At 39.9% G+C, this 25,280-nt stretch overlaps 1 protein-coding gene across 5 annotated transcripts in view; it reads right to left on the bottom strand.

Moving 5' to 3' along the window:
• The window catches only part of Ccdc138 (coiled-coil domain containing 138), a 78,240-nt gene that overhangs the window by 43,222 nt on the left and 9,738 nt on the right, over positions 1-25,280 (bottom strand). For 3 of the 5 annotated variants that reach the window (XR_015645023.1, NM_001432150.1, XM_087598215.1), the window contains 7 exon segments: positions 21,298-21,425; positions 17,741-17,922; positions 9,565-9,723; positions 5,826-5,945; positions 5,001-5,078; positions 4,283-4,390; positions 2,732-2,893 (listed from right to left, as the gene is read on the bottom strand). Coding sequence is in view for 4 of the 5 variants with exons in the window: in NM_001432150.1 (NP_001419079.1) it covers positions 2,732-2,893; positions 4,283-4,390; positions 5,001-5,078; positions 5,826-5,945; positions 9,565-9,723; positions 17,741-17,922; positions 21,298-21,425 (937 nt within the window). In the remaining variant the exon portion in view is untranslated. 5 annotated transcript variants of the gene reach the window in all.

Genomic DNA, 25,280 nt, shown 5'->3' with positions numbered 1-25,280 from the left:
CAGAGCTTCCAGGGACTAAGCCACTACCTAAAGACTATACATGGACTGACCCTGGAGTCTGACCTCATAGATAGCAATGAATATCCTAGTAAGAGCACCAGTGGAAGGGGAAGCCCTGGGTCCTGCTAAGACTGAACCCCCAGTGAACGTGATTGTTGCGGGGAGGGTGGTAATGGGGGGAGGATGGGGAGGGTAAGCCCATAGAGAAGGGGGGGTTAGGGGGATGTTGGCCCGGAAACGGGGAAAGGGAATAACAATCGAAATGTAAATAAGAAATACTCAAGTTAATAAAGATAAATAAAAAAAAAATAAAGGTGGAGAAAAAAAAGAAACTGAGGAATTCTATGCCTTGCTTCAATTTGCATCTCCATTTTTACATTTGTTATGATTTTATTTATTTCTTCTTATGTCTATCTACTCTATCTGGAGGCACAATAAATGTTTGAGAAGTTAAAAAAAAATACAAAGTGTCACAAAGTGTCTTTAAACAGCACTTAAGTCTGATGTTGGTCTCAGCCAGTCACGATTAAGAGGTGTACACCCTGTACATGTGTCTGGAGGCTAAGGGTAAGGCATACTCCACTCTTTCAAGCTGTGAGCAGAGCTCAGGTCTCTGCAGCCCTGGCATCGAGATCTACCTTTGATGACTGAGCTGAGAGGGTATCCAGCTTCCAGAACCATCTACTCCCCACAACTCATTTCCCTCCTTGGTCCATCCTCACTGCCAACAACAGTGCATGGAGCAGTCGACCTGTTCTTCTGATCTCCCCTTCCATCTAAAGACTCAATGTTCTGGGCCTGCCTAGAAACCCTGGAAACCTCCTGTCTCGAGGACAGCTGACTGGCAACCTTCATTCCTTTTTGTCATGTACCAAAACATTGGTAATTTCCAAAGATCAGAATGGGAGTATTTCTGCGGACATTATTCTACCTAGCACCAAAGAACAAATGATGAATATCATATACTTAAATCTGCACTATACTTAATAATCATGAAATTATTGCTGAAAAACCAAAATTTGTGCTTTCCTCAAAGTTTTTATATTGAGTGTCAATCTCTAAAGACCTTTCCTACTTGTTAAGTCACGAGCATTGGTGTTGACGTCAGAGGGTATTTCCTTGAGAATGACAGCCACTGAAGCAGAGCCCCAAACAGAAGTAACAAAATAGAATTATCCCAAGAGGTCTCAAACATAGAACTATTCAAATCACTCAACAGACAACCGCTTTAACACTTTTGAGTATGTTATTTAGGTCATGTCTTTACTTTAAAAAACCAATTCCTGGGCTGAAGAGATGGCTCAGAAGTTCAGAGCATTGATTGCCCTTCCAGAGGTCCTGAGTTCAATTCCCAGCAAGCACATGGTGGCTTACAACCATCTGTAATGGGATCTGATGCCCTCATCTGGTGTGTTTGAAGACAGCAATGGTGTATTCATATATATATATATATATCAAATAATTCTTTTAAAAAATTAAAAAAAAAAAACAATTCTCATCATATTAAGAAAACTACAAATACAGTGGTAGTACCTAATTAGGCCCTGGGTTTAATTCCCAGCACCCAAAATACAAATAATAAAAATAATAATATAATAAAATAAAAAATAATAATAATATAAATTAAAATGTGATTGCAGTGGCTAGAGAGATGGCTCAGCAACTTGGAAAAGACCAAGGTTTAGCTCCCGGAATTCACGGTAGCACACAACACACTGTAGCTCCAAATCCAAAGGGCCCATCACACTCTTCTGGTGCCTCAATCAGTGCCTGCATTTGGTATACATATATGTAGGCAAACATCCATATACATAAAATAAACCTTTTAGATTTAGCATGAATTAATACTGAGGTCTGAAATGAATCATGTTAAAAACCGCTGGTATAGACACTTTTCAGGCAAACTGCATCTAGTCCAGATATAGAAGGCACACATTTATCATCCCAGAAACAGGGAGGCAGTGATGAGAAATCCTAGGTTTAACACCATCCTGGAGTAGCCAGTGAGTTTAAGGACAGCCTAGGCCGCATATGTAAACCTTGTCTCCACTTATAAACATGTCAGGAGTCGGGGTGGGCATGGCTCAGTGGTTAACAGAGAGGTTCAATCCCAGATGGTTATAGCCATCTGTAACTTAGTCCTAGAGGACCCAAAGCAGGCCTCTGACCTCTGCAAGCACTAGCATGCAGTCGGCACACATACATCATGCAGAGTCTCTAAAGACCTTTTAAAGGCACTCTCACATAAAATATATCAATTTAATTTAAAAAAATAAAAATGTGGGGCCAGTGAGATGGTTTGGGAAAGGTGCTTGCCAGGAAACCTGGGACCCACACAGTGGAAGGAGAGAACTGATTCCAGAAAGTTGTCCTCTGACCTCCACGCATGTGTGGAAGTGTATGTGTGCTTCCAGACACACCTAAATAAAACAGATTTAATTTTTAAAGACTACAATAAAAAATAAATAAAAATGCAGAAGCTTTTCCTTAGTCATCATGTATTTCAAATTAAAAAAAAAAAAAAAACAAAAAAACAAAGAATGAAAAACTTGGGGGCCGCTGCCATGCTCTGGGGTTGAAAGCTCCTCCTGCTGTATGAAGGACCCAGACAGGATGGAAGCACTAACCCAGCTCACACCTCTGTCAGCCCAGGTCCAGGACCCAACACCCACTCTGCCTCCACAGGCACCAGACCACGTGCAGCCCTTACATGTACACAAGCAGAACCAACCTTTACACATTTCTCTTGAATGTCACTTCTTTGGGAAGGCTTGGCTGGTGGCTTTTCACCGTCTACACCAGGTTCCTCAGGCTCCACTTTGCTAAGATGGCAGTCTGATATCCAGTCCATGAAAACAGCTATCAGCTCATACACTTGTCCATTGAGTGCTGCCTGTTGATCAAACAGTAAATCAAATATTTACATCAGTCAAAAACCCCATAAAAACTAAAAAGAAAGCCTTAAATTTGGTGACTATAGACTAATTTACCTAAAGTATGTTTAGACATGTAAATTCATCACAATAAGAAAAATAAAAGTATACCATATTACTCGAATAAAGAATTTTCAGTGGTAATATATAGTGGTCCTAGGTTATAATCGCATCCCAGCACTAGGAAAGCTGAAGCAAGAAGGGCAAACTGGGTTACACAGTGAGAACCTGTCTCCAAACCAACAACAACAAAATGTTTAAATAACTGTCACCAAAGTTATTCAAGTTTGAAAATACAGAAATGTAAAACCTGGCTTTAATTTAGCAGTATGAATCACCCTGTCTAAAGAAGCCTAACAGTGCAGACTTAACGATTCCAAAGCTAGATTCTATTGTGGGATTTCATATTTTCTTCCCACAAACTTAACTTTCTTTGTAATAATAACTTGATATAAACATGAAATGTAATTTTTTCCTGGAAGTCCTATTCTCTGGAAGCCTACCAAAACAGGAGAGAAAAAAAGTAAGGCAAAAGTGTGGTGGTATAACTCAATTGTAGAACATTTGCCTAGCATGTGTGACACCTGTGCTTAGTTCCACAAAAAATTAAAAAATCCATTAAAACCCAAGCAGCCAGGCAAACCTGTGAGGGACTTTCTTACGTGGGTCCTAAGTCTGAACCACACATTCTGATGGCAGCCAAAATAAAAGGACTTGGGAGAAGGACGCTTTGCTTTGTGGCAAGAACTTACCATTGTCTTATAACACCCAAGGCCACCTACCCAAGAGTGGCACCCCACAACACAGTAGACATCAACCAGCAATCCAAAAAAAAAAAAAAACCAGCACTGTCTTGCCTACAAGTAATCTGATAAGGGAAATCCCCCTGTTAGGATTCCCTTTACCCAGATGACTCTAACTTGTGTAAAGCTAACAACAACAAAAAAAAAAACCTAACAGGTCTCTGAAATCATCAAACTGAACTAAAATAAATCTTTTGTGCAAATCAAGTACGTTGATAAAAGCTAACACAGCCAGGGTATGGTTGTGATAAGAAAATAACTTTATTAACAAGTAACTTTAAAGGACCTATGATTTGTCACTGCCACTAAGACAGTGCTGAACACTGTTTTGTTTCTGTGTGGAAAGAAAACAATACATTCATACATACACACACACACACACACACACACACACACACACACACAGAAAGAGAGAGAGAGAGGTCTCTATAAAATAATTAAGATGAATTCCTTCACAATAAAAATATATTTTACTTAAAATAATGATTAGAAGATATAAGAGGCTTTCTTTGCTCTCCCTTGGAGGAATTGTAATCACATCCATACCTTGAAAGGTTTTGAAGCTGGTACTTTTTCTTGTTTTGAACTTTTCACTTCGTGAGCAGCATGGGAATCTCCTTTCAGTCTCTGTACTGTCATAAACTCATACTTCCTCTGCAACAGCACATAAGTCATAAATTAAGAAGCAATCTTACAAAACACAAGCAATTCATTTAACAATCAAGACAGGGCCAAGCGGATAGATGGCTGCTCTTACAGAGCACCCTAGCTCAGTGTCCAGCACTCACAGAGTAGCTCACAGCCATCTGTAACTCCTGTTCCACGGAAATCCAATGCCCTCTTCTGACTTCCACAGGCACAGGACATGCGTATGATGTATAGACACACATGCCACATACATAAAAAATAGTTAATTTAAAAATTATGACAAGGGGGGTTGGGGATTTAGCTCAGTGGTAGAGGCTTGCCTAGCAAGTGCAAGGCCCTGGGTTCGGTCCCCAGCTCCGAAAAAAAGAAAAAAAAATTATGACAAGGACTAGAGAGGTGCCTCGGCAATTAAGAAAAGGTACTGCTCTTCCAGAGGACCAGACATTAGTTGAGTAGCCCACAGCGTCCTAAAATTCCAGTCCCAGTGGTTCCCATGCCCTTTTCTGGCCTCTGTAGGCAACTGCACACACATGACATACACTCACTCAGACACACACATACACAGTAAAAACAATTATCAAAACAAAAACTCATTCAAGAAGGGCAGGCAACTTACCTGTAAGTTATCTAGACGAGCTTGCACCCTTTTAGCCTGAATCTCCATCTTCTTGTTTTCCTCGCTTACTTCATTTAGCTAAGGAAGGGAGAAATTACATATTTCAACAAAAGTTTTAAGCTATTTTGATACTGTCTAATCATATCACATACTAAAGCAAGCAATGTAATAAAACAGACAAAAATTCCCACTTCAATCTAAAATATTAACAGTATCTAGGAAACTTTATATTTTATGAAAGTTCCAAAGCTCCTATGATGACGACTGGTGCTGACTATCAACAACAGAGTCTGTAGCCACTCACAAGACATGCTCCTATCTGTACAGAATTAAGCTGAGAGCTTGGTCCTAGGTTGCATAAAAAGAGGAAGTCAATCCATTCTCAAATTACTAAGTTTCTTCTTATGTTTGCTTTAAAAATAAAAGAACGTCTGTGCTCACATGCATGCAGTACATGTGGAGGCCAGAAGAGGGCATCAGATCCCCTAGGACTGGAGGTAGAGACAGCAGTGAGCTGCCCTGTGGATGCTAGCAGCTGACTCCAAACCTCTGAAGAGCAGCCAGGGCTCCTAACCACTGAGTCATCTCTTCAGTCCCTGTGCTCACTGTTAATCTAGTAAAAAGCTCTTTTATTTTCAAATTTTTCAAATTGCCAAATATATACTAGATGAAAAAGAGGAAGCAAGAATTTAAATATTTATGTTTATAAGAATATTATAATAAAGCTAACAGATTTATTGAATCCTTTCTGGCTAAAATGTTTCAGACTGACTTAAGTTTCTTAAATATAATCTTAACATCTAATACATATGGAAGAGGTCTTACCTGTTTTCTTAAGTTATCATTCAGCTCTCTCAGGGTATCAAAGGAGGACCTCATTCTCTTGTTCTCTTTATTCTTTTCCTTAAGAGTTTCTGTTAAGTGTTCAATTTCTGTACTGTGTTGCTAGAAGAGAGGGAAGTCTAATTGAAATAACAGCTAAGAATCTCATATCAGTAGGGCCTAACATGCCCAAGGTCCCAAGTTAAACCCCACCAAAAAAATAAAATAGATCAAATGCTGTTAAACATAAATTAATTAAAGCTGAAATTCTTCCATTACAAGAACTCTTACCAATATATTTAAACATATATACATATGTAAACCTATCATAAGTAAACTTGTATATATGTATATATGTGCGCGCACACACACACACACACACACACACACACACACACACACACACACATACGTGAGTAACTCTAACCAAGAAAGTGAAAGGCTTGTATAATAAATACTTAAATGTACTGAAAAAATAAATTGAAGAAGATACCAGAGAATGGGAAGACCTCCCATTCTCATGGATCAGTAGGTTTAATATTATCAACACGGACATCCTACCAAAAGCAATCTACGTATTAAATGCAATGCCCATCAAAATTCCAACACAATTCGTCACAGAAATTAAAGAAAAGAACCTTTCATTTTCACTTGGAAACCCAATACCTGAAATAGCTAAAACAGTGCTGAATAGGAAGAAAACTGCTGGAGGCAGCACCACAAGTTATACCCCGGAGCTAAAACCAGCATGGTGTTGGCATAAAAATGTATTGATCGGGGTTGGGGATTTAGCTCAGTGGTAGAGCGCTTGCCTAGGAAGCGCAAGGCCCTGGGTTCGGTCCCCAGCTCCGAAAAAAAGAACCAAAAACAAAACAAAACAAAACAAAACAAAAAAAAATGTATTGATCAATGCAATCAAACTGAAGACCCAGGTAAGTCCACACATCTATGGGCACCTGATTTTTTTTTTAAAGATTGACTTATTCATTTTATGTATATGAGTGCTGTGTACCAGAAAAGAGCATCAGATCCCATTACAGATGGTCATGAGCCACCATGTGGGTGCTGGGAATTGAACTTAGGACCTCTGGAAGAGCAGTTCATAACCACTGTCTCTCTCCAGACCCAGCACCTGATTTCTTAACAAAAAAACATAGTGGAAACAAGACAGCATCTTCAACAGATGTTGTTGGTCAAATTTTACGGCTGCATATAGAGGACATGACTAGATACTGAATCTGAGAGTAGACAAAGTAGAGAATAATCTTGAATTCAGAGGCATAAGTAAAGACTTCCTGGACAGGACAATAATAACACAGACACTAAGAACAACACTTAATCAATAGGATCTCATAACACCACAAAGCTGTTATGAGCAAAAGACAAAACAACAAATTGGCATGGGAAATTAATCACTGATTAATTAATCATCTGATAAAGGGCCAGTTTTTTTTAAACTGGACACCAAGAAAACAAATAACCCAATTAAAAATGGGGTAAAGAACTAACAGTGTTCTCAAAAGATAAAACATAAATGGCTGAGAAACAAGGTAATTATGTTCAACATCTTTAGTCATCAAGGAAATGCGAACCAAAATGGTTCCTCAGGGAAATGGGAATTGATCTACCACAAGATCCAGCTTACCACTCTTGGGCATTGTGCTGGCTAGTTATATATCAATTTGATACAAACTAAAGCCATCAAGAGGGAGGAAGGAGACTCAATTGGGAAAATGTCTGTGTAAGATCAGACAGTAAGAAAACCCACAGGGCATTTTATTAATTAGTGATTGATGAGGAGGGCCAAGCTTTAATGAGGCTGGTGGTCCTGGGTTCTGTAAGAAAGCAGACAGAGCGAGTCATGGGGAGCAAGCCAGTAAGCAGCACTCTTTCAGCTCCTCCCTTCACATTCCTGCCCTGACTGATTCATCCTGACTTCCTCTGATGATGAACAGTAGTATGGAAGCACGAGCCACACAAACCCTTTTCTCTTCTAGTCGAGCTGCGTTGGTCATGGTGTTTCATCACAACAACAGTAACCCTAAGACAGGCATATACCAAAAGGACTCTACATCCTACTTAGAAACTACTTAGTTCAACCATGTTTATTGCTATTCTATCCTATCTAGTAGCCTTGATGCCCACCAAGAGATGAATGGTTAATGAACATGTAGTACATATTCCTGAGTATTTCTCAGGCTGAAAGAAAAATGGAATTCATAAGTAAATAGATAGAGCTAGAAAAATCATCCTGAGTGAAGTAGCCCAGACCTAAAAAGACAAAAATAGTATGTATTCTCTTACATGTGGGTGTTAGCTTCTAAGTCTTGGATAACCAGGGGCTGGAGAGATGGCTCAGTGGTTAAGAGCACTGACTGCTCTTCCAGAGGTCCTGAGTTCAATTCCCAGTAACCACATGGTGGCTCACAACCATCTGTAATGCGATCTGATGCCCTCTTCTGGTGTGTCTGAAAACAGCTACAGTATATTTATATAAATAAAATAAATAAATCTTTAAAAAAGTCTTGGATAACCAGGTTAAGGGAATGGGTGAAGGGAGAGAACTCCCAAGGAAGGGGAAAAAGACACCTACAAATCTCATTGAACACAGAGAAGTTTTGCTAGTGCCTAACTAGAGCCTGTACCCTACTAGTGTTCATGGTACCCAGCACATTATCACTGGAGAAAGGTAAACACCAATCGAGCTATAAACCCTTCCATCTACAATGGTGAACTGCCTTATGATATGCTGACTCAATAGTGATGGGAGTAACCAACCACTATATGACTCAATTTAAGGTCCACTCTAAGAGATGGAATTCATGCTTAACAATGCTCACTCAGGTGGCCAATTAGCAGGGACAGAATGGGCATGGACCTAGAGGAAAACCAAATACTATTGTTATGCTAAATGGCTGTAGCAAAAAAATGACTCCTAATGACATTCTGCCATGCTCACAGGTCAGCCATTGCTGCTGCAGGAGATAGGAACTAATGAAAGCCACAACTGGACAATGGGCTGGGAGGGAGGGACCTTGGAACACTCAGTTCTAAATATCTATCAAGTCCCTCCCCTTAGTGCTCAGGACACTAGGTGGAAGACAAGGCAGAAAGATTATAAGGGCCAGTGGGGATGGAAACCAGCCAGGAAATAGTGCCTGCAGGCACAAGACTGACGCACATATGAACTTAGAGAGTCTGTGGCACAATGTATAGGGCCTGCATAGGTCCAAACCAGATGGGATCCCAACACAAGTCCAAACCCTTAACCCAGAAGCTATCTTCAACTGTCACCTAGTCACAAAAAAATTAGTTTTCTCCAAAGGAGTCTCACTGGATTTACAAACCACACTTAAGGGCAGGCCCCAGGCTCAGTGATGGCCAACACAAAACAAACTCAATGGTATTTTTAGAGTGTTTTGTTGGTCTTATGATGCTTTGTTTGTGCATTTTTTTGTGTGTTTCTCATGCTTTTTCTTTATTTGCCTGTTTGTTTCCTAAAGAGAGAAGAAAAGGCATGAAGTTGGATTGGTGGAGAGGTAGGGAGGATCTGGAAGAAGATGACAGAGGATAAACTGTGATCATACAGTAGTGTAAAAAAAATTATTTCCAACAAAAAATAATGTGTGCATATGTGGATGCAAAGAGGAAGAAGAGGTGAAATAAGCAAATGTGGCAAGATGGTAATAATAATGAAGCTAAAAGAAAAGAATTACTTTATAACCAAACACTGTAGAATTACCTCCTTTAAAATTTGAAATCTTGTCAGAACCTCTTCTTTAACACCTTTAATTTTGCTCAAGGCAGTTTCATGTCTGAAAAGTAGCTGTTCTCGTTCTGCTAAAAACTGTTCTCGTTTTTGAAGTTCTTCAGCGAATTTCTGCTGTGCTGCAGTTTCATTCTACAAAAATACACAATTTAAATATTTTTTATTAATTAGTTGACAAATTCTGCAAATAATGTTTTAATCCACTAACATTGTTCCAATCAAAAGGTAATGTAAAATGGTGTGGTCACTTTAGAATAGTCTGGTAGTTCCTCAAAAATGTTAAACATGATTAGCATCTGATCCCAGCACTCTAAGAGAAATGAAAGCATATATTCATATAAAACCTAAACACAGATGCTCACAGCAACATCATCACAATAGCCTAAATTGTAAACAACCTATAATTAGTTTTTTTTTTTTTTGGTTCTTTTTTTTCGGAGCTGGGGACCGAACCCAGGGCCTTGCGCTTCCTAGGTAAGCGCTCTACCACTGAGCTAAATCCCCAGCCCCTATAATTAGTTTTAACTGTCAACTTGACCCAACCTAGAATTACCTGGGAAGAGTGTTTTAATAAGGAATTACCTAGATCAGGTTGACCTGTGAGCATGTCTATGGGGGACTGTCTTACCCAGCCCATTGTGGGCAGTACCACTCCCTCAGCAGGGGATCCTGAGCTACATAAGACAGAACAAAAAGCTACACAAGTAACATACATCTGCTCTTGACTGTGAATATGATATACCCACCTGCCTTTAACATCTTGCTGTCTTGACTTCCCTGATGTTATGGTGTGGTGGTTTGAATATGCTTGGCCCATGAGAAGTAGAACTATTAGGAGGTGTGGTCTTTTTGGATTAGGTGTACTTTGTTGGAGGAAGTGTGTCACTGAGGGTGGAGGCTTTGAGGTCACATGCCCACGTTCTGTCCAATGCTGAAGAGAATATCTTCCTGGCTGCCTATGGAAGACAATCTCTTCCTGGTTGCTTTTGGATTAAGATGTGTAACTCTTAGCTCCTTCTCCAACACCAACTCAGCCTGGATGATACCATGCTTCCCACCTTGATGACAATGGTCTGAACCTCTGAACCTGTAAGTCAATCCCAGTTAAATGTTGTCCTTTATAAGAGTTGCCTTGGTCATGGTGCCTCTTCCAGTAATGAAAATCCTAAGACAAAAGTTGGTACAAGGGACTGGGGTATTGCTGTGATAGGCCTGACCATGCTTTGTTTGGAAGAATGTAGATTTTGGGACTTTGGACTTGGAAAGCATTAGAATGTTCTAAGTGGAGCTTAATGAACTATTTTAGTAGTAGGAACATGGAAGATAGTGGTGCTGAAGATGATTTGAACTATGGGGAGCCTGTCTCAAGATGTTTCAGACGAAAATTTTGGTATGTTGTCTAGAAATCGTTCATGTGATATTTTGGTGAAGACTGTGGCTGCTTTTTGCCCTTGTCCAAAGAGTTTGCCTGAGGCTAAGGTAAAGAGGTATGGATCAATTGCACTGACAAAGGAAGTCTCAAGAAAAAAAAAAAAAAAACCTACCATAGACTCTGCCCTATGTTTCATTCTTATGAAGAGCATTTCGATAAAGTGTAGCAAACTCAGAAAGGAAAAATACAAAACATATGGTTCAAAGAATAAAAGGTCACCAGGAAGTGTAATGGAACTAAATCCTATGTTCAAGGAAATTAAATGGAACTAGGGAGTGTTGACTACAGAGCAAGATTCCACCCAGCTAAGTTTGCTTATATATTTTCAGTTGAATAAAGGAGAGGTATATTATGTTAGGAATTATTATGTTGGTTATTGTTTTCATTTATATGTAAGGAAATATGATTTTGTGTTAAATTGATGAGGGACAGATTGTGATGGCTATTCTTGGGTTGTCAACTTGATTATATCTGGAATGAACTACAATCCAGAACTTATAAAGAGCTTGTGAAAAGAAATTAAATAAAAGCTTAGGTCTGGGCATAATTCCAGGAGACAGAGGCATGAAGATCTCTTGAGTTCAAGATCAGTTTACAGAGTAAGTTCAAGGACAGCCAAGCTTAGGCAGTGAAGGATATAATAGAAAAAGGGAGCCAAATTCCAGCCCCAGCAAGCAGCAGAACTTACAGATTCATCACCATGAAAAGAGACTATCAGTGAAGCATAATTGCAGTAGAAGACCCTAGTGTACTAGAGATCCCAGCACCATGGGATGACCACCAAGAACAGCAGCAGCAATGGAGTGGAGTCAACCAGAGCCTAAAGTGCTGCAGAAGGCAGAGCTGAGAAAGTGACCCAAGCCCTTTGGAGGAGCCCAGACGGTCATGTGTGGATAAGAAACTGTGAAGTTAAAGTTGCCTTGGAGACCCCAAGATGTTAAGAGATGCCAGAGCCATGGGATACCTGCTGAGGAAAGCTGCTAACAGGGGGTAGAGCCAGCCCAAGAGAAAGAAGTCTGTTGCAATCAATAAAGATAGAAAAATTGGAAATCTGAAGACCAGTTTTACATCAGACATGGAAATACAGAGTTTGGAGTTTGCCCAGCTGGTTTTTGGTCATGCTTTGGTCCAGTATCTCCTCACTCCGCTCTCTTCTCTAGGTTTTGGAATGGTAATGTATATCCTGTGCCATGATATGTTGGAAGTAAGTATGTGATTTACCTTTTGATTTTAATTTTATAGGGGACTACGGCTAAAAGATTGCATGAATCTCCTAAGATACTTTGAACATTGTAGAGATTATTATAGACTATGAAGAGTTTTGAAGTTGAACTAACTGTATTTTGTATTATGCTATGGCTAGATATGGCCCTCATAGACTCATGTGTTTGAACAAGCCTATCAAGTTCAGGGAATGGAATGTGGTGGTTTGGCCCATGAGAAGTGGCACTAATAGGAGGTGTGGCCTTGTTCGAGTAGGTGTGGCTTTGCTGAAGGACATGTGTCACTGTGGGGGAGGGCTTTAAGGTCCTAGTTCAATTTCTACCTAAGTGCTGAAGAGGCCCTCTTCCTGGCTGCCTGCCAAGAGACATCCTCTTCAGATCAGCTCCTTATTCAGTACCAAATCTGCCTGGATAATGCTATGCTTCCCCCCATGGTGATAACTGACTGAACCTCTAAAACTGTAAGCCAGCCCCAATTAAATATTGTCCTTATAAGAGTTGCCTTGGTCACTGTGCCTCTTCACAGCAATGGAAATCCTAAGACACATGGACTGCAACCTGGGCTTGCAAGCCAATAAACCATTCCTTTTCCTGTGTTAATTTTTGTCAGAGTATTTTATCACAGCCAACAGAAATGAAACTAGGACACTACCCAATGTCCAGTTAATGAATAAAGCAAGAAAATGTAGTATATGACAGAGTAGTATTTAGCTATAAAAAGCATGTACTGATATATGATGCAACAAGGAATGAACTTAAAAATATGCTAAGTGAAAGGATCCAATCACAAATTACTATATATGATAGGATGTCATGTGTAAAATGTCCAGAGAGACACAAAGTAGATTAGTAGTTGCCTTTTGGAGATGATGAATGATATATTTATTGGAATGGTATATAACTCCATGAGTATATTAAAATTAACATCATAAAATTAATGAGTTATAAATTTAGAAAGCAGTTTTCTAGCTCAGCCAAAAGCTACAACATTTATTCAACTACCCCACCCCTAAAAAAGCTAAAGCATTTATTTAACTACCCCACCCCTGAAAAACCATGATTTTCTTCCTTGACTAAACTTTACTGCACACTCAAATAGTCTCAGGACCATCAATGGAAACTATCACTTAAATATCTCTACAGTTCATCCATTTTTCTGTATCTTTAGCCCTTACCCTAACCAAGACATCATCAGCCTGCCATATCACTATGCACTCTATCACCTCTCTAGCTCTTCACTACTGATGACAACTGAAGGTGTTAACCATATGTAGATACTGTAGTTGAGAACTAGGCATGCCCAGCTCACAGCCCATAGCGGAGTGCAGCCCAGAATAGCTGTGAATAGGATCCAGTACAAAATTGTAAACTTGTAAAACATGAAGTGTTTATGTAAGTTTTGTCTTATAACTCAATTGCAAAGTTCACAGGCATGAGCTTCACAAATGACAACATCATGTGTCAGACAAAATAACTGCATGTATGCTTTCACAACCCGTGGTCTGTGAGTTGGTCACATCTCAAAGTCCCATGTATCTTTGGTCCCCACACTGGTACTAAGGTAAAGTGCTGGAACCTTTTAAAGGACTGTCTATGGAAAGTCCTTAGGTCACCAGAATATGGTCTTTTTTTTTTTTAAAGATTTATTTATTTACTTAATGTATATAAGCACACTGTAGCTGTCCAGACACACCCAACCCCATTACAGATGGTTGTGAGCCACCATGTGGTTGCTGGGAATTGAACTCAGGATCTCTGGAAGAGCAGTCGGTGCTCTTAACCACTGAGCCATCTCTCCAGTCCCTGGAATAAGGTCTTGAGGCAAATTACAAGACCCTGGTACTTCTCCTTTGGTTGATGGCCATAAAATGAGTTTTGCTGTATCAATGCTCTTACTATACGCTGCTGTACCACAGACTCAAAACATCACTGTTTTGGTTAGTTTTCCTCAATTTTATATAAGCTAGAGTCATCTGGGAAGAGGGAAACTCAATTGAGGAAAAAACAAAACAAAACCTCCATCAGACTGACCTTCAGGCAAGTCTGTGCAGCATTTTCTTGATTAATGACTGATGTGGGAAGGCCCAGCCCACTAAAGGCAATGCCACTTGTAGGCTGAGCAAGCAGTAGAACACACGCTACTATTAAATTGCGTTGCTCTCTTGCCTCTCCTTAGTTCCTGTCTTGAGTTTCTGCTCTGATTCCTCTTCATGATGGACTATGATGGATGTCCCCAGGTTGTTTTTGGCCACAATGCTTTATCATAGTGGAGACAATCATAGATCAGAACATCCAAAGCTACAAATCAAAGCAAACCATTTCTAATTATTTTAAATTGAAACCAGATCTTTCTGTCCTACCCAACTTACTCTCAAAGTCAAGGGCTCCAGTTTTCCTCAACCTTCCAAGTGTCCAGGACTCTGGGTGCACACTACCACGTGGAGCACACATTTGGCTTAAGTTGATTATTTCAAGTACTTCATTGGGGTTGGGGATTTAGCTCAGTGGTAGAGCGCTTGTCTAGGAAGCGCAAGGCCCTGGGTTCGGTCCCCAGCTCCGAAAAAAAAAAAAAATCAAGTACTTCATTATAGAGACAGAATACTTAACTGATTAAATTGCTGATCCCAAATTAGGTTATCTACTCCAAGTTCAATGACATGACAGTCAGGCTCGTGTGAAACCTGTCAAAGCCACCCAAACCCACCCTTCCAACTCAATCCTTCTTTTTTCTGAAATCCACATGCTACACAGACCAGAAAAGTGAGAACTACGTTAGGGCCCTCACGCCTGCTGTATGTTTCATCTAAGACAGCACACCAAGTCCAGACAGCTTTACATCCACACTGAAACCTCTCTTCAGCTGTTCCTCTGCCGCCAACCCACTCCATGTCACCACTGCTCATCCAGGGACCTACAGTAGAATCCTATCTACTCTCCCGAATTCCACACCTACACTTGCCTCCAATCAATTCGTAAGCAGAGTAGCGTATGTAGCTGTCCTGCTTTAAAAATTATCAGGTGTTTCTATTTTTCCTAAATCGAGAGCTTCTCATGTAAACTAGAATGTATTCCTCTAGTTAAGATTTAAATGGGATTTAACTTAAATGTCAGAAAAACCTCACCTGACTTCTCGTTCTCACTTATTCAGATATCCAAGATACACTTTTGTTATTCTTTCATTTAAAGTTATAAAATTAGCCTGGCTTGGTTATACAAGTCTGTGCCTCAGTTCTCCAGCACACCAATTAAGGCAGGAGAATAGAGAATTCAAGGATGGCCTAAACTACATGATGAGGTCAAGGTCAGCCTGCACTAGCTAATGAGATACTGTCTAAGTTTTATGTATATGTTATATGCATAATGTAGAATATATTATATATATTTTTAACATGAATTCATGTAGCAGAACCCTAGATATTTTATTCACTTGCGTGGATACATAGCATTGAACACTGAATGCACACTAATAGGCACTAAAATATTTGTTGAATGAAGTCACATAATGTAACAAAAATCTAAATACTTAATGATAACTCTAATACTGCCCAATAAATTTCAAAAGCAAATGAAACTGGCAGTTAATGAAGCCACTTTAATCACATTCGTTTCACTGGTTTTACTCTGTATTGTTTGCTGGTACATCTTTGGTAGTTTGCTTTTCTTTTACCCTACACAGCACTTCCTAAAACACCATTTGCTACTCTCACTCTTTAGACTAAAGTCCTGTAGACAGCCAGCATGAGTCTTCACTACTGTGTCTCACTACAGGGTCAGTCTTTAGACTAAAATCCTGTAAGACAGCCAGCATGAGTCTTCACTACTGTGTCTCACTGCAGGGTCAGTCTTTAGACTAAAATCCTGTAGACAGCAAGCATGAGTCTTCACTACTGTGTCTCACTACAGGGTCTGCCTAATTCACAACCTGACAATCTCTCCTCCTGAGCACCTCCTTTGCTCTTTCTTTTTAATTTTTTCCAACACAATATTTCTTCTGATTATTTGGGAATTTCACATCATACACCTCAATTACACTTCCCAGCCATCCCAAGTCTCCCCGCCCACCCTTTTGACCTCCTCACCCCAAAGGAAGAAAAAGGAAAAGAAAGAAGAGGAAGAAAGAAAGAGGAGGAGGAAAAAGAAGAGGGGTAGGAAGAGGAGGAGGATGAGAAAGGAGGAGGCTGTTGTCCAATTTGTGTTATCTATATACTCTCTGGAGCAAGGTCACACTCCCAGTGGCCATCCCCACCTGCATCCCGCCAGAAGCCATCAATTGTGTAGGGCTTCGCGTCAGCATCCTTATCACAATTCTTAAGTTCTCTTCAATGGCTTTCTGTAAAGGCTGTTACTTTTTTGGAAGGTGAGGTGGGTGGGGGTGGGTGTTGTCACAGAAATCTTCTATGTCATTCTTTCTCAACCATGAGTCTGCAGTCATTTACAGCATTGCAGAAGAGGCTTCCTTGCCCTTTACAGTCAGAGGGAGCAGGGATCATGGACTTCCACATGGCTTCAGGCAACAACACAGACCACAGACATCCACATGATCTCCAGCCTCTGAATGTGCCATGGACCTCAGCATGGTGCCTGGTGGCAGTACAGATCCCAGACATCCACATGACCCTCTGCTGCAATATGGACCATGAACACCATCATAGTTCTTTTTGAGGCAGGCTCCCATTATATGGTCCTGACTGGCCTGAAAATCACTGTGTAGCCTGGTCTTGAACTCACAGAAATCCACCTGCCTCTTTCTCCTAATGGCTGAGTCTAAGGTGTGTGTTACCCTATCTGGTCAATGCCACTTGTACCCAGAATGCCATTCTCACTGCTCTCCTACCTAAATTCTACCTCTAGTCAAGGACCAGTCTCAGTCTTTCTCAAAATACTTGTGGGTGATTTAGGATAAAAATAATCTTGTTCTTAAATACCACAGTAATCAGTTTCAATCATTTTGACTAGATGAGAAACTTATTTAAAACCACTTAACTAAATAAAATGCTTGAACTACTTCATAGTTGTACATGACTGCTTCCAACAGTGTCCTACAAACTGCACTAGATAAACTCACGCTTCCTTCTCCAGTTAGAAATTGATAAACACATGCACATATAGCATACCTTTCAGATAAAAAAAACCCCAAGATAACATAAATGTCTACTTTCAGAGTTGGATTTTGACAAACAACTTCCTATATATAGGTATTTACAACACAAATTCATAATGTCTTCAAATAACACACTTGGTATCAACACATTGTTTGCTGGGTTAAAATAAACATAAGACAGTCTAAAATCTAAGACCAGAAAACTGCCACTGCTTTGACTTTTCTCTCAGCTACTACATCCTCCATTCAGCAGTTCTTATCCATTAAATCTGCCCTTTCTGAACTGCCGTGAGCTGATTATGTATAATTCAAATCAAAGTCTTTATATTGAAGTTTTGCAGATAGTCTTAAAACAAATATTTCTAAACTCTCAATTCAGCATTTGGGTTTTACCTGCAGTTTCATATGTATATGAAATAATTCATCATATATTTGATTTATTTGATGTGGAAGCAAACCCTGTTTCTTTGACCCTCTGGGTCTTGGGTAAACGGCGTGCTTTGGAGGCGTGTCAACGGAACCACTGCAACACTCAGTCTGGAGTCTTGAGGAGGCCATGTTAGTTGGCGGGGCATCTGCAAAAATTTTAAATTTTTTCAGACAGAGAATCTTCAAAAAGAGTTGCTTTAAATAAAAATTACAGTATTGTTAGAAAATCTGGAAAGAATTATCATTATCCATTATCACAGAAAAAAACAGTAAAATGCAACGTAAGATTTGGATAAAATGTATAAATGTATAAATCTGCACTTTGTGCAATTGTTTCAGATAACTGTAATGTGGATGAAAACATTCAAGAATTAACTAGCCTAGTCCAAGACATGGAATGTTACCTCACAAACTCCTAATCATGGTTCCCTGTGCCCTAAAACCAAATTAACCACCAACTAATTTGTGGTGCTAACCATTGCCTTTACTTTTCAATTCCCTCTACCTACATTTTAAAAGCCCCTGTTTTATCTGTTTTAGACTTTGTATGCCTGCGGTTAACATGATTTACCTCTTCCTTTAAGTACTAACATGTTGTCTGAAATCTTCCAGGCTGACTATAGAATGATGGGTTTACAAGTCTTTACTACTTATCCTATTTGATAAATATACGAAAACATTCTCCCAGACATGTATTTAAGGTGCTTTGCTTGCGTAGACTTTACACGCTCAAGCATCTGGCTTCTCCCACACAGGTTCAGAAATTTATCTAGGGTATACACATAACTAATAGCAAAATTGCTGGCTTTTAGGATCTATGTGCAGGTTCAACTTTACTAATGGTGATAAATTGTTTTCCAAAGTGATTTAACAGTTTAAACAATAGTTTCACTTGCTTTCAATCCCTACCAATATTGCATATATCAGAACCTTCTTTCTGCTAATAGACTGTAAAATGGTCCCTTACAAAAAGAGATAGAGAGAAGGCTCAGCTAAAAGCACTTGCTGCTCTTACAGAGGATCCAGGGCCAGAGGATTGTAAACTACAAGTATCCATAATTCTAGTTCCAGACATCCAACCCCCTCTTCTGACTTCTACAGGGACCAGGCACACACATGGTGCAATATATCCACATGGGTAAAACATTTACACTCAAATACATTTTAAAAAAAAAAGAAAAAAGTAAACCCTAATATATACTGATTGTAAAATACAAACTAGTCCAGCCTCTAAGAAAATCAGTTTAGGCTACAATAGACTACAAATATATCGACCATACAACAGTCACCATATCACTTCTGGTGTAGGGCTCAGTCAATGTACAATACATGTTTGCTACAGCACTATTCACAAGATCCAAGTGATAGAGCAATATAGTGATCCTTCAACAACAGAATAACCAATGAAAATGTGATACACTACACATATTAACACACACATACGATTTTATTCAGCTATAAAGAACAGAATTCTGTCATTTGTAGAAAAATGGATTCAACTGGTGATATTCATGTTAAGTGAATTGAGTCAGTCTCAAATACAAATGTGGCATGTTTTCTCTTACTTGTATATTATCGAATTTTATATAGATGCATAAACTAAGGGCTGGAAGGATGTCTCAAAAGTTGAGAGTTCTTGATGCTCTTTCAGAGGACCAGAGTTTGGTTCCCAGCACCACATGGTACTCTGTTCACAAACACCTGGAACTCCAGCTCTGACCTCTGATGGGATCCTCACACAAGTTTACATGTGCGCTTCCCCCCAACCTCAGAAAAATTAGACACACACTGGACCATGGTGGCACATGCCTTTAGTCCCAGTACTTGGGAGGCAGAGGCAGGTAGATCTCTGAATTGGAGGCCAGCCTGGTCTACAGAGTAAGTTTCAGCACAGCCATGGCTACACAGTGAAAACCCTGTCTCTAAAAATCAAAAATCAATAATAATCAATAATAACAATAATAATACACATAAGCTGGATATGTTGGCAGGTATCTTTAATTACAGCACTTGGGAGTAAAGAAAGGCACATTTCTGTCAGCTCAAGGCCAACCTGGTCTACAAAAGTTTCAGGACAGCCAGGGCTACATGAGGCCCTGTCTCAAAGCAAGCAAACAAAAAAATAAACACATAAAGCTATGTATGTATATATGGCATGAAGATAAAAGCAAAACTTTGTAGGCACAAAAGGGAGTACCCAGGAGTGAGAGGGGTTAATATGAAGAGAATATGCTCTAAGTGTATTACACAGCTGTATGGAAAGCATTCCTATGAAACCAGAACCATAAAGAATATGGGCTGATAAAAACTCAAACTTTAGAAAACAAAATTCTCTGTCACAGTGTCCTTGGGAACTCAAGCTTTAAGAATCTTTCATTATACTCCCCCACACTGGACAGACCATGAACCAACCAAAATAAAAAAAAATACTAATTTATACTTGGCAGCCAGAGGCAGGAGGATCTCTAAGATTGAGGGCAGCCTGGTCTACAAAGAGAGCTCTTGGACAGCCAGGACTACTTAGAGATACTCTTTTTCAAAAAATGAAAACCAGGCAGGTGGCATATACCTATAATCCCAGCAATGACTGAGGCATAGGCATTGCAAGTTCAAGGTTAGCCTGAGCTCCCAAGTAAGACTATAACCGAAAACAAAACAACGCAATAAAATGATTTACTGAGTTAAGCAAATGAGTGAAAAACCAATCAAATTACCTGACTAACCAATCCCTAGCCTGGACATTCATTATTTTTTGTCAACTTTCAAAATAAATTTCTCTTATATTTTTCAGTAGAAAAGCTGGTCACCTAGTGGGAAACAGGAATACAGGCTGAATCGAGTGCTATCATCTTCAAGCGCTGAGACCACAGCTCAAAGGGAATGAAGGAGGGCAGAGAGGACAAAGGAAATAGAAAGTGCATGTGCCCAGGGCTTCCACAGGGCATGAGTGCTCCACTCCCTCAGCCAAAGGGTGAGCAACAAAGAAGGCAGCTGGAGCGGTTCCCATACTTTCTCAAAGCCTCGGGGATGGTCAGCTTCTCAGAGGCCTTCCCACAAAGAAAGCCATGAAAAAGAACTAAAGGCATGGCAGAAGCTCAGTTCCTCTCAGTTCTTCATGAACTTACATGGATAGGTTTTGAGAATGGAAGAACAAACAGAGAAGACTATGCTCATTTCTCTTCCCCTTTAACTTAATAACTACAGAAAGTATGATGTGGTTTATAAATCTCAGAACACAGAGATGTACAGAGTCCTGAGGAGCAGTTACTACTCTGAGGTAAGTAAGGTTTTCTCTGCATAACAAATTACTTTTTTTAAGACTTATTTAATGTATTTGAGTACACTGTAGCTGTTTTCAGACACACCAGAAGAGGGCATCAGATCCCATTACAGACGGTTGCGAGCCACCATGTGGTTGCTGGGAATTGAACTCAGGACCTCTGGAAGAGCAGTCAGTGCTCTTAACCGCTGAGCCATCTCTCCAGCCCCAAGAGATTACTATTATCTTCAAATTCTCTTACCGTTTTCCATTTCTTTGAAGGAATGCTTTGTTATTTTGGAGCCACCATCTCTATGATCATCTTCGATTAATTCTTTTTCTGTTTCCCATTTCTTTAAATCATGAAAAGAATCCAGTTCATCATCTAGGCTTTAACAATATACAGATCAGAAATCCGGAAGTTCACTACAACAACTGACAAAACAAACAAACAAAACTGCTTTTCAGATAGTAACACCACAAATGAGGAAAATGTAAATACAAAATATTGTAAAAATTTGTAAAAAATTTTGTAAATACAAAAAAAAAATGAAGGTAAAACGTACAAACTATGTTAAAATTCTTGACAGCCCACTGCAAGTGCTTTTCAATCTTTGTGCATGTTTAAAACAGTTTAAGACTTTTAGCATGATCTGTGGCTACCAAACCCTTCTGAAACCCAGGAACTCAGATACGATGGGCAGTGTTCACTATACAATTAGCAGTTACCCTACAAACCAGAACCAGAATGCCACATTCTGGGGTTACCTCAGGGCAGCACTACTCTCTGGCTTACGGACACATTGATCATTCTTAAAATACATTAAAAACATAAAGAGCCAAGACTTCCACAGTATTTCTTACTTATCACGGTACATATAAAATATTACTGCACCACGGAATGAACACTAAGATATGAAGGTTGTTATGGTCATGTACAAAGTACTACTCAGGGCTCCAATGCTGCTATCTCAGAGTCCCCGGATGACTGGTTTACAAGTGAACTAGTTGCATTAATGGGTTAATCCACTAATCACTCATCATACTGAAAGAGCTGTTAGGAAATGGGGCCTCTCTGGAGAAAGCTGGTCACTAAGAACACGTTCTTTTTCCCTTTCATTAATTTATTTACTTTACATCCCAATCAGAGCTTCCCCTGCCTCCTCTCCTCCCAGTCCCTCCCTCTCATTTCCTCTCTCTCTCTACTCCTCTCTCCTCAGAGAAGGGGAGACCTCCGATGGATATCAACCTGCCTTGGCATATCAAATTGTAGTAGGATGGGGCACATCTTCTATTGAAGCTAGACAAGACCATCCAGTTAGGGGAGAGGGATCAAAGGCAGACAACAGAGTCAGAGACAGCCCCTGCTCCTGCTGTTAGAGGTCCAACATGAAGACCAAGCTGTACATTTGTTACATATGTGTAGGGGACTGACTAGGTCCATCCCATGCATGTTCTCTGGTTGGTGGTACAGTCTCTATGAGCCCATATGGGCCCAGGTTAGTTGATTCTAAAGATTTTCTTGTGTCCTTGACCTCTCTGGCTTTTAATCCTTCTTCCCCTTCTTTCACAAAACTCCCTGAGCTCTGCCTAATGTTTGGCTGTGGGCCTGCATCTGTTTTCATCAGTTGCTGGGTAAAGCCACTAATGACTGTTTTGCTAGGCTCCTGTCTGTAAGTACTACAGAATATCATTAATAGTGTCAGGGTGGGCTCTCTCTCATGGCATAGGTCTCAAGTTGGGTCAATCATTGATTCCCTCACTTTCTGCTCCCTCTTTATGACTTCATGTCTTGTAGGCAGACATGTTTTTCAAAGATTTGCCTTGTCTCTGTTTCCCAGGAGCCATAAATTGTAGCTCGCTTCTCTACCACATATTCCATCATAACAGTCTGCATCACCACAGCCCTAGAACTATGGCAGCCAGCAACTATGGACTATAAATCTGAAACCATGGGCCAAAATAAATCCCCTTCTTTTGTTTATGTCATGTACTTTGTCACAGTGACAAAAAGAGACTAACATAAAAGGGTTTTATATTATTATTTTGAAGTATTTCAAGATATTTTATAATTATAATATATTTCTTTTCAGACCAGACACTTTCAAGTAATAATTATTTATGACCTGTATCTACTAGCAAGACAGCATACTTGTAGTAGACTATTATGACTAAGGACACACACACACACACACACACACACTCACACACACACACACACGCACACACACACTCAATAGTATGAAAATGAAGTCTTCAGAGTCACAGTGTATTGGAATTATAGCCAGATTTATAAAATGATGGCAGCAGAAGAAGGTGGTAAAATAAATGTACTAAGAAAGTAGAGACTGACATGAGGAGTAGGGGCACAGGCACGGAGGAAGTGGGAGGTAGGAAGTAGGGTCAACCAGAAGTAATTATGCATGAAAACAATCATAAGTAAAGCTAATAATTTTGGTAAGGTAATTAAAAAGTAAAATGGGTTAGAACTGGAAAGATGGCTCAGCTGTTAAGAGCACTTGTTGCTCTTGTAAAGGACCCAGTTCAGCTCCCAGCACCCACATGACATGGTTCACAGTCCTCTGTAACTCTAGTTCCAGGAAATCTAACACCCTCTTCTGACCTACATGGGCACCAGGTACAGGTTGTGCACATACAAAAATGCAGAGAAAACATTCATAGCATAAAACAAAACAAACAAATCTAAAAAGTTGGGCATGGTGGTACACATTTTAAATCCTAGCACTTAAGAGACAGAAGCAGGAGGACCTCTGTGAATTTGAAGCAGTCTAGTCCTTATAGCCAGTTCCTATATAGACAGCACTACACAGTAAGACGCTGTCTGTCTGTCTGCCTCCCCCTCCCCCCCCCCCCCCCCTCTCTCTCTCACACACACACACACACACACACAAAATAACAAATAAATACAGATTGGAGATGGCTCAGTAGTTAAGCACTGGCTGCTCTTCCAGAGAATCCAGGTTCAACTCAATTCACTGACATGGCAGCTAACAACAATTTCCACACAACACACATATCTGATGCACAGACACAGAACTATATTATAGTTCAGTGGTTCTCAGCCTTCCTGATGTTGTGACCCTTTAATAAGGTTCCTCATTTGTGGTGACCCACAACCATAACATTATTTTCACTGTTACTTCATAACTGTGATTTTGCTGCTGTCTTGAATTGCAATGTAAATATCTTAGTTTTCTGATGGTCTTGGACAACCCCTGTTAAAGAGTGTTCAAGCCTCAAAAGTGATCTCGACCTATAGGCTGAGGACTGCTGGACTGATAGATAATGGCATTTACTGCTCTTATAGAAGATTTGGGTTTGATTCCTAGCACCTACAAGGTTTCATAACCGCAGTCCCAGGGGAGTCAACAAGCAGGCACATGGTACAGAGATGTGCATGGGTACAAAACATTCATATGCAGAAAGTAAAATAAATATATCTTTTTAGAAAATTTTTAAAGGGAGGTTGGAGAGATGGTGCAACAATTAGGAACATCTGTTTCTCTTGCAGGGGGTTCAGTTCTCAAACCTGCATGGTGCCTCACAACATCTGTAATTCAAATTCCAGGAAATCTATTAACCTCTTTTGACCTCCAAAGACACCAGACATGCATATGACACTTACATACAGACAAAACATTCATACACACAAAAGAAAATGAATAAATCTTTAAAAATTATTTTTTAACTACTTAATAACTTAGGACAGGAGGGATGGCTCAGTGGGTAGAGGCTGACAACCTGTGTTTGATACCCAGGATCCAAACACAGAAAAGAGAGCACTAACTATGACAAACTGTGCTCTGGCCTCAACATGTGCCTTGGTATATGCCCACACCATTCCCCACCCACAGATAATAAACAAATAAACAAATAAATAAAATAAAATATAATAAAATAAAATAAAGAATAGATAGGGCTAGAGTGATGGCTTAGAGGTTAAGAGCACTGGCTGCTCTTCCAAAGGACCTGGGATTGGTTATTAACACCACACAGTCAGATACCTTCTGGGTTTCTCGAGGAGCCTGGGACACAACGGGTACACAGACATACATTTGGACAAAGCACAAATGATACATAAAATGATAAAGTAGGCATGGCTCCTCAACTATCCATCAGGATCCAGACTGCTTTTCCAACCTCTCATGCAAACACACACACACAACACACACCCCTCTTCTCCACTTCTGCTTCTTGAGCTGCTAACAGCACAGTAATAGTATT

Source organism: Rattus norvegicus, chromosome 20 (genome assembly GCF_021556685.1).
Source record: "Rattus norvegicus strain SHRSP/BbbUtx chromosome 20, alternate assembly SHRSP_T2T, whole genome shotgun sequence".
NCBI classification, from domain to species: Eukaryota; Metazoa; Chordata; class Mammalia; order Rodentia; family Muridae; genus Rattus; species Rattus norvegicus.
The sequence above is the reverse complement of the archived record's forward strand: the minus strand, read 5'-3'. Positions and strand labels throughout refer to the sequence as shown.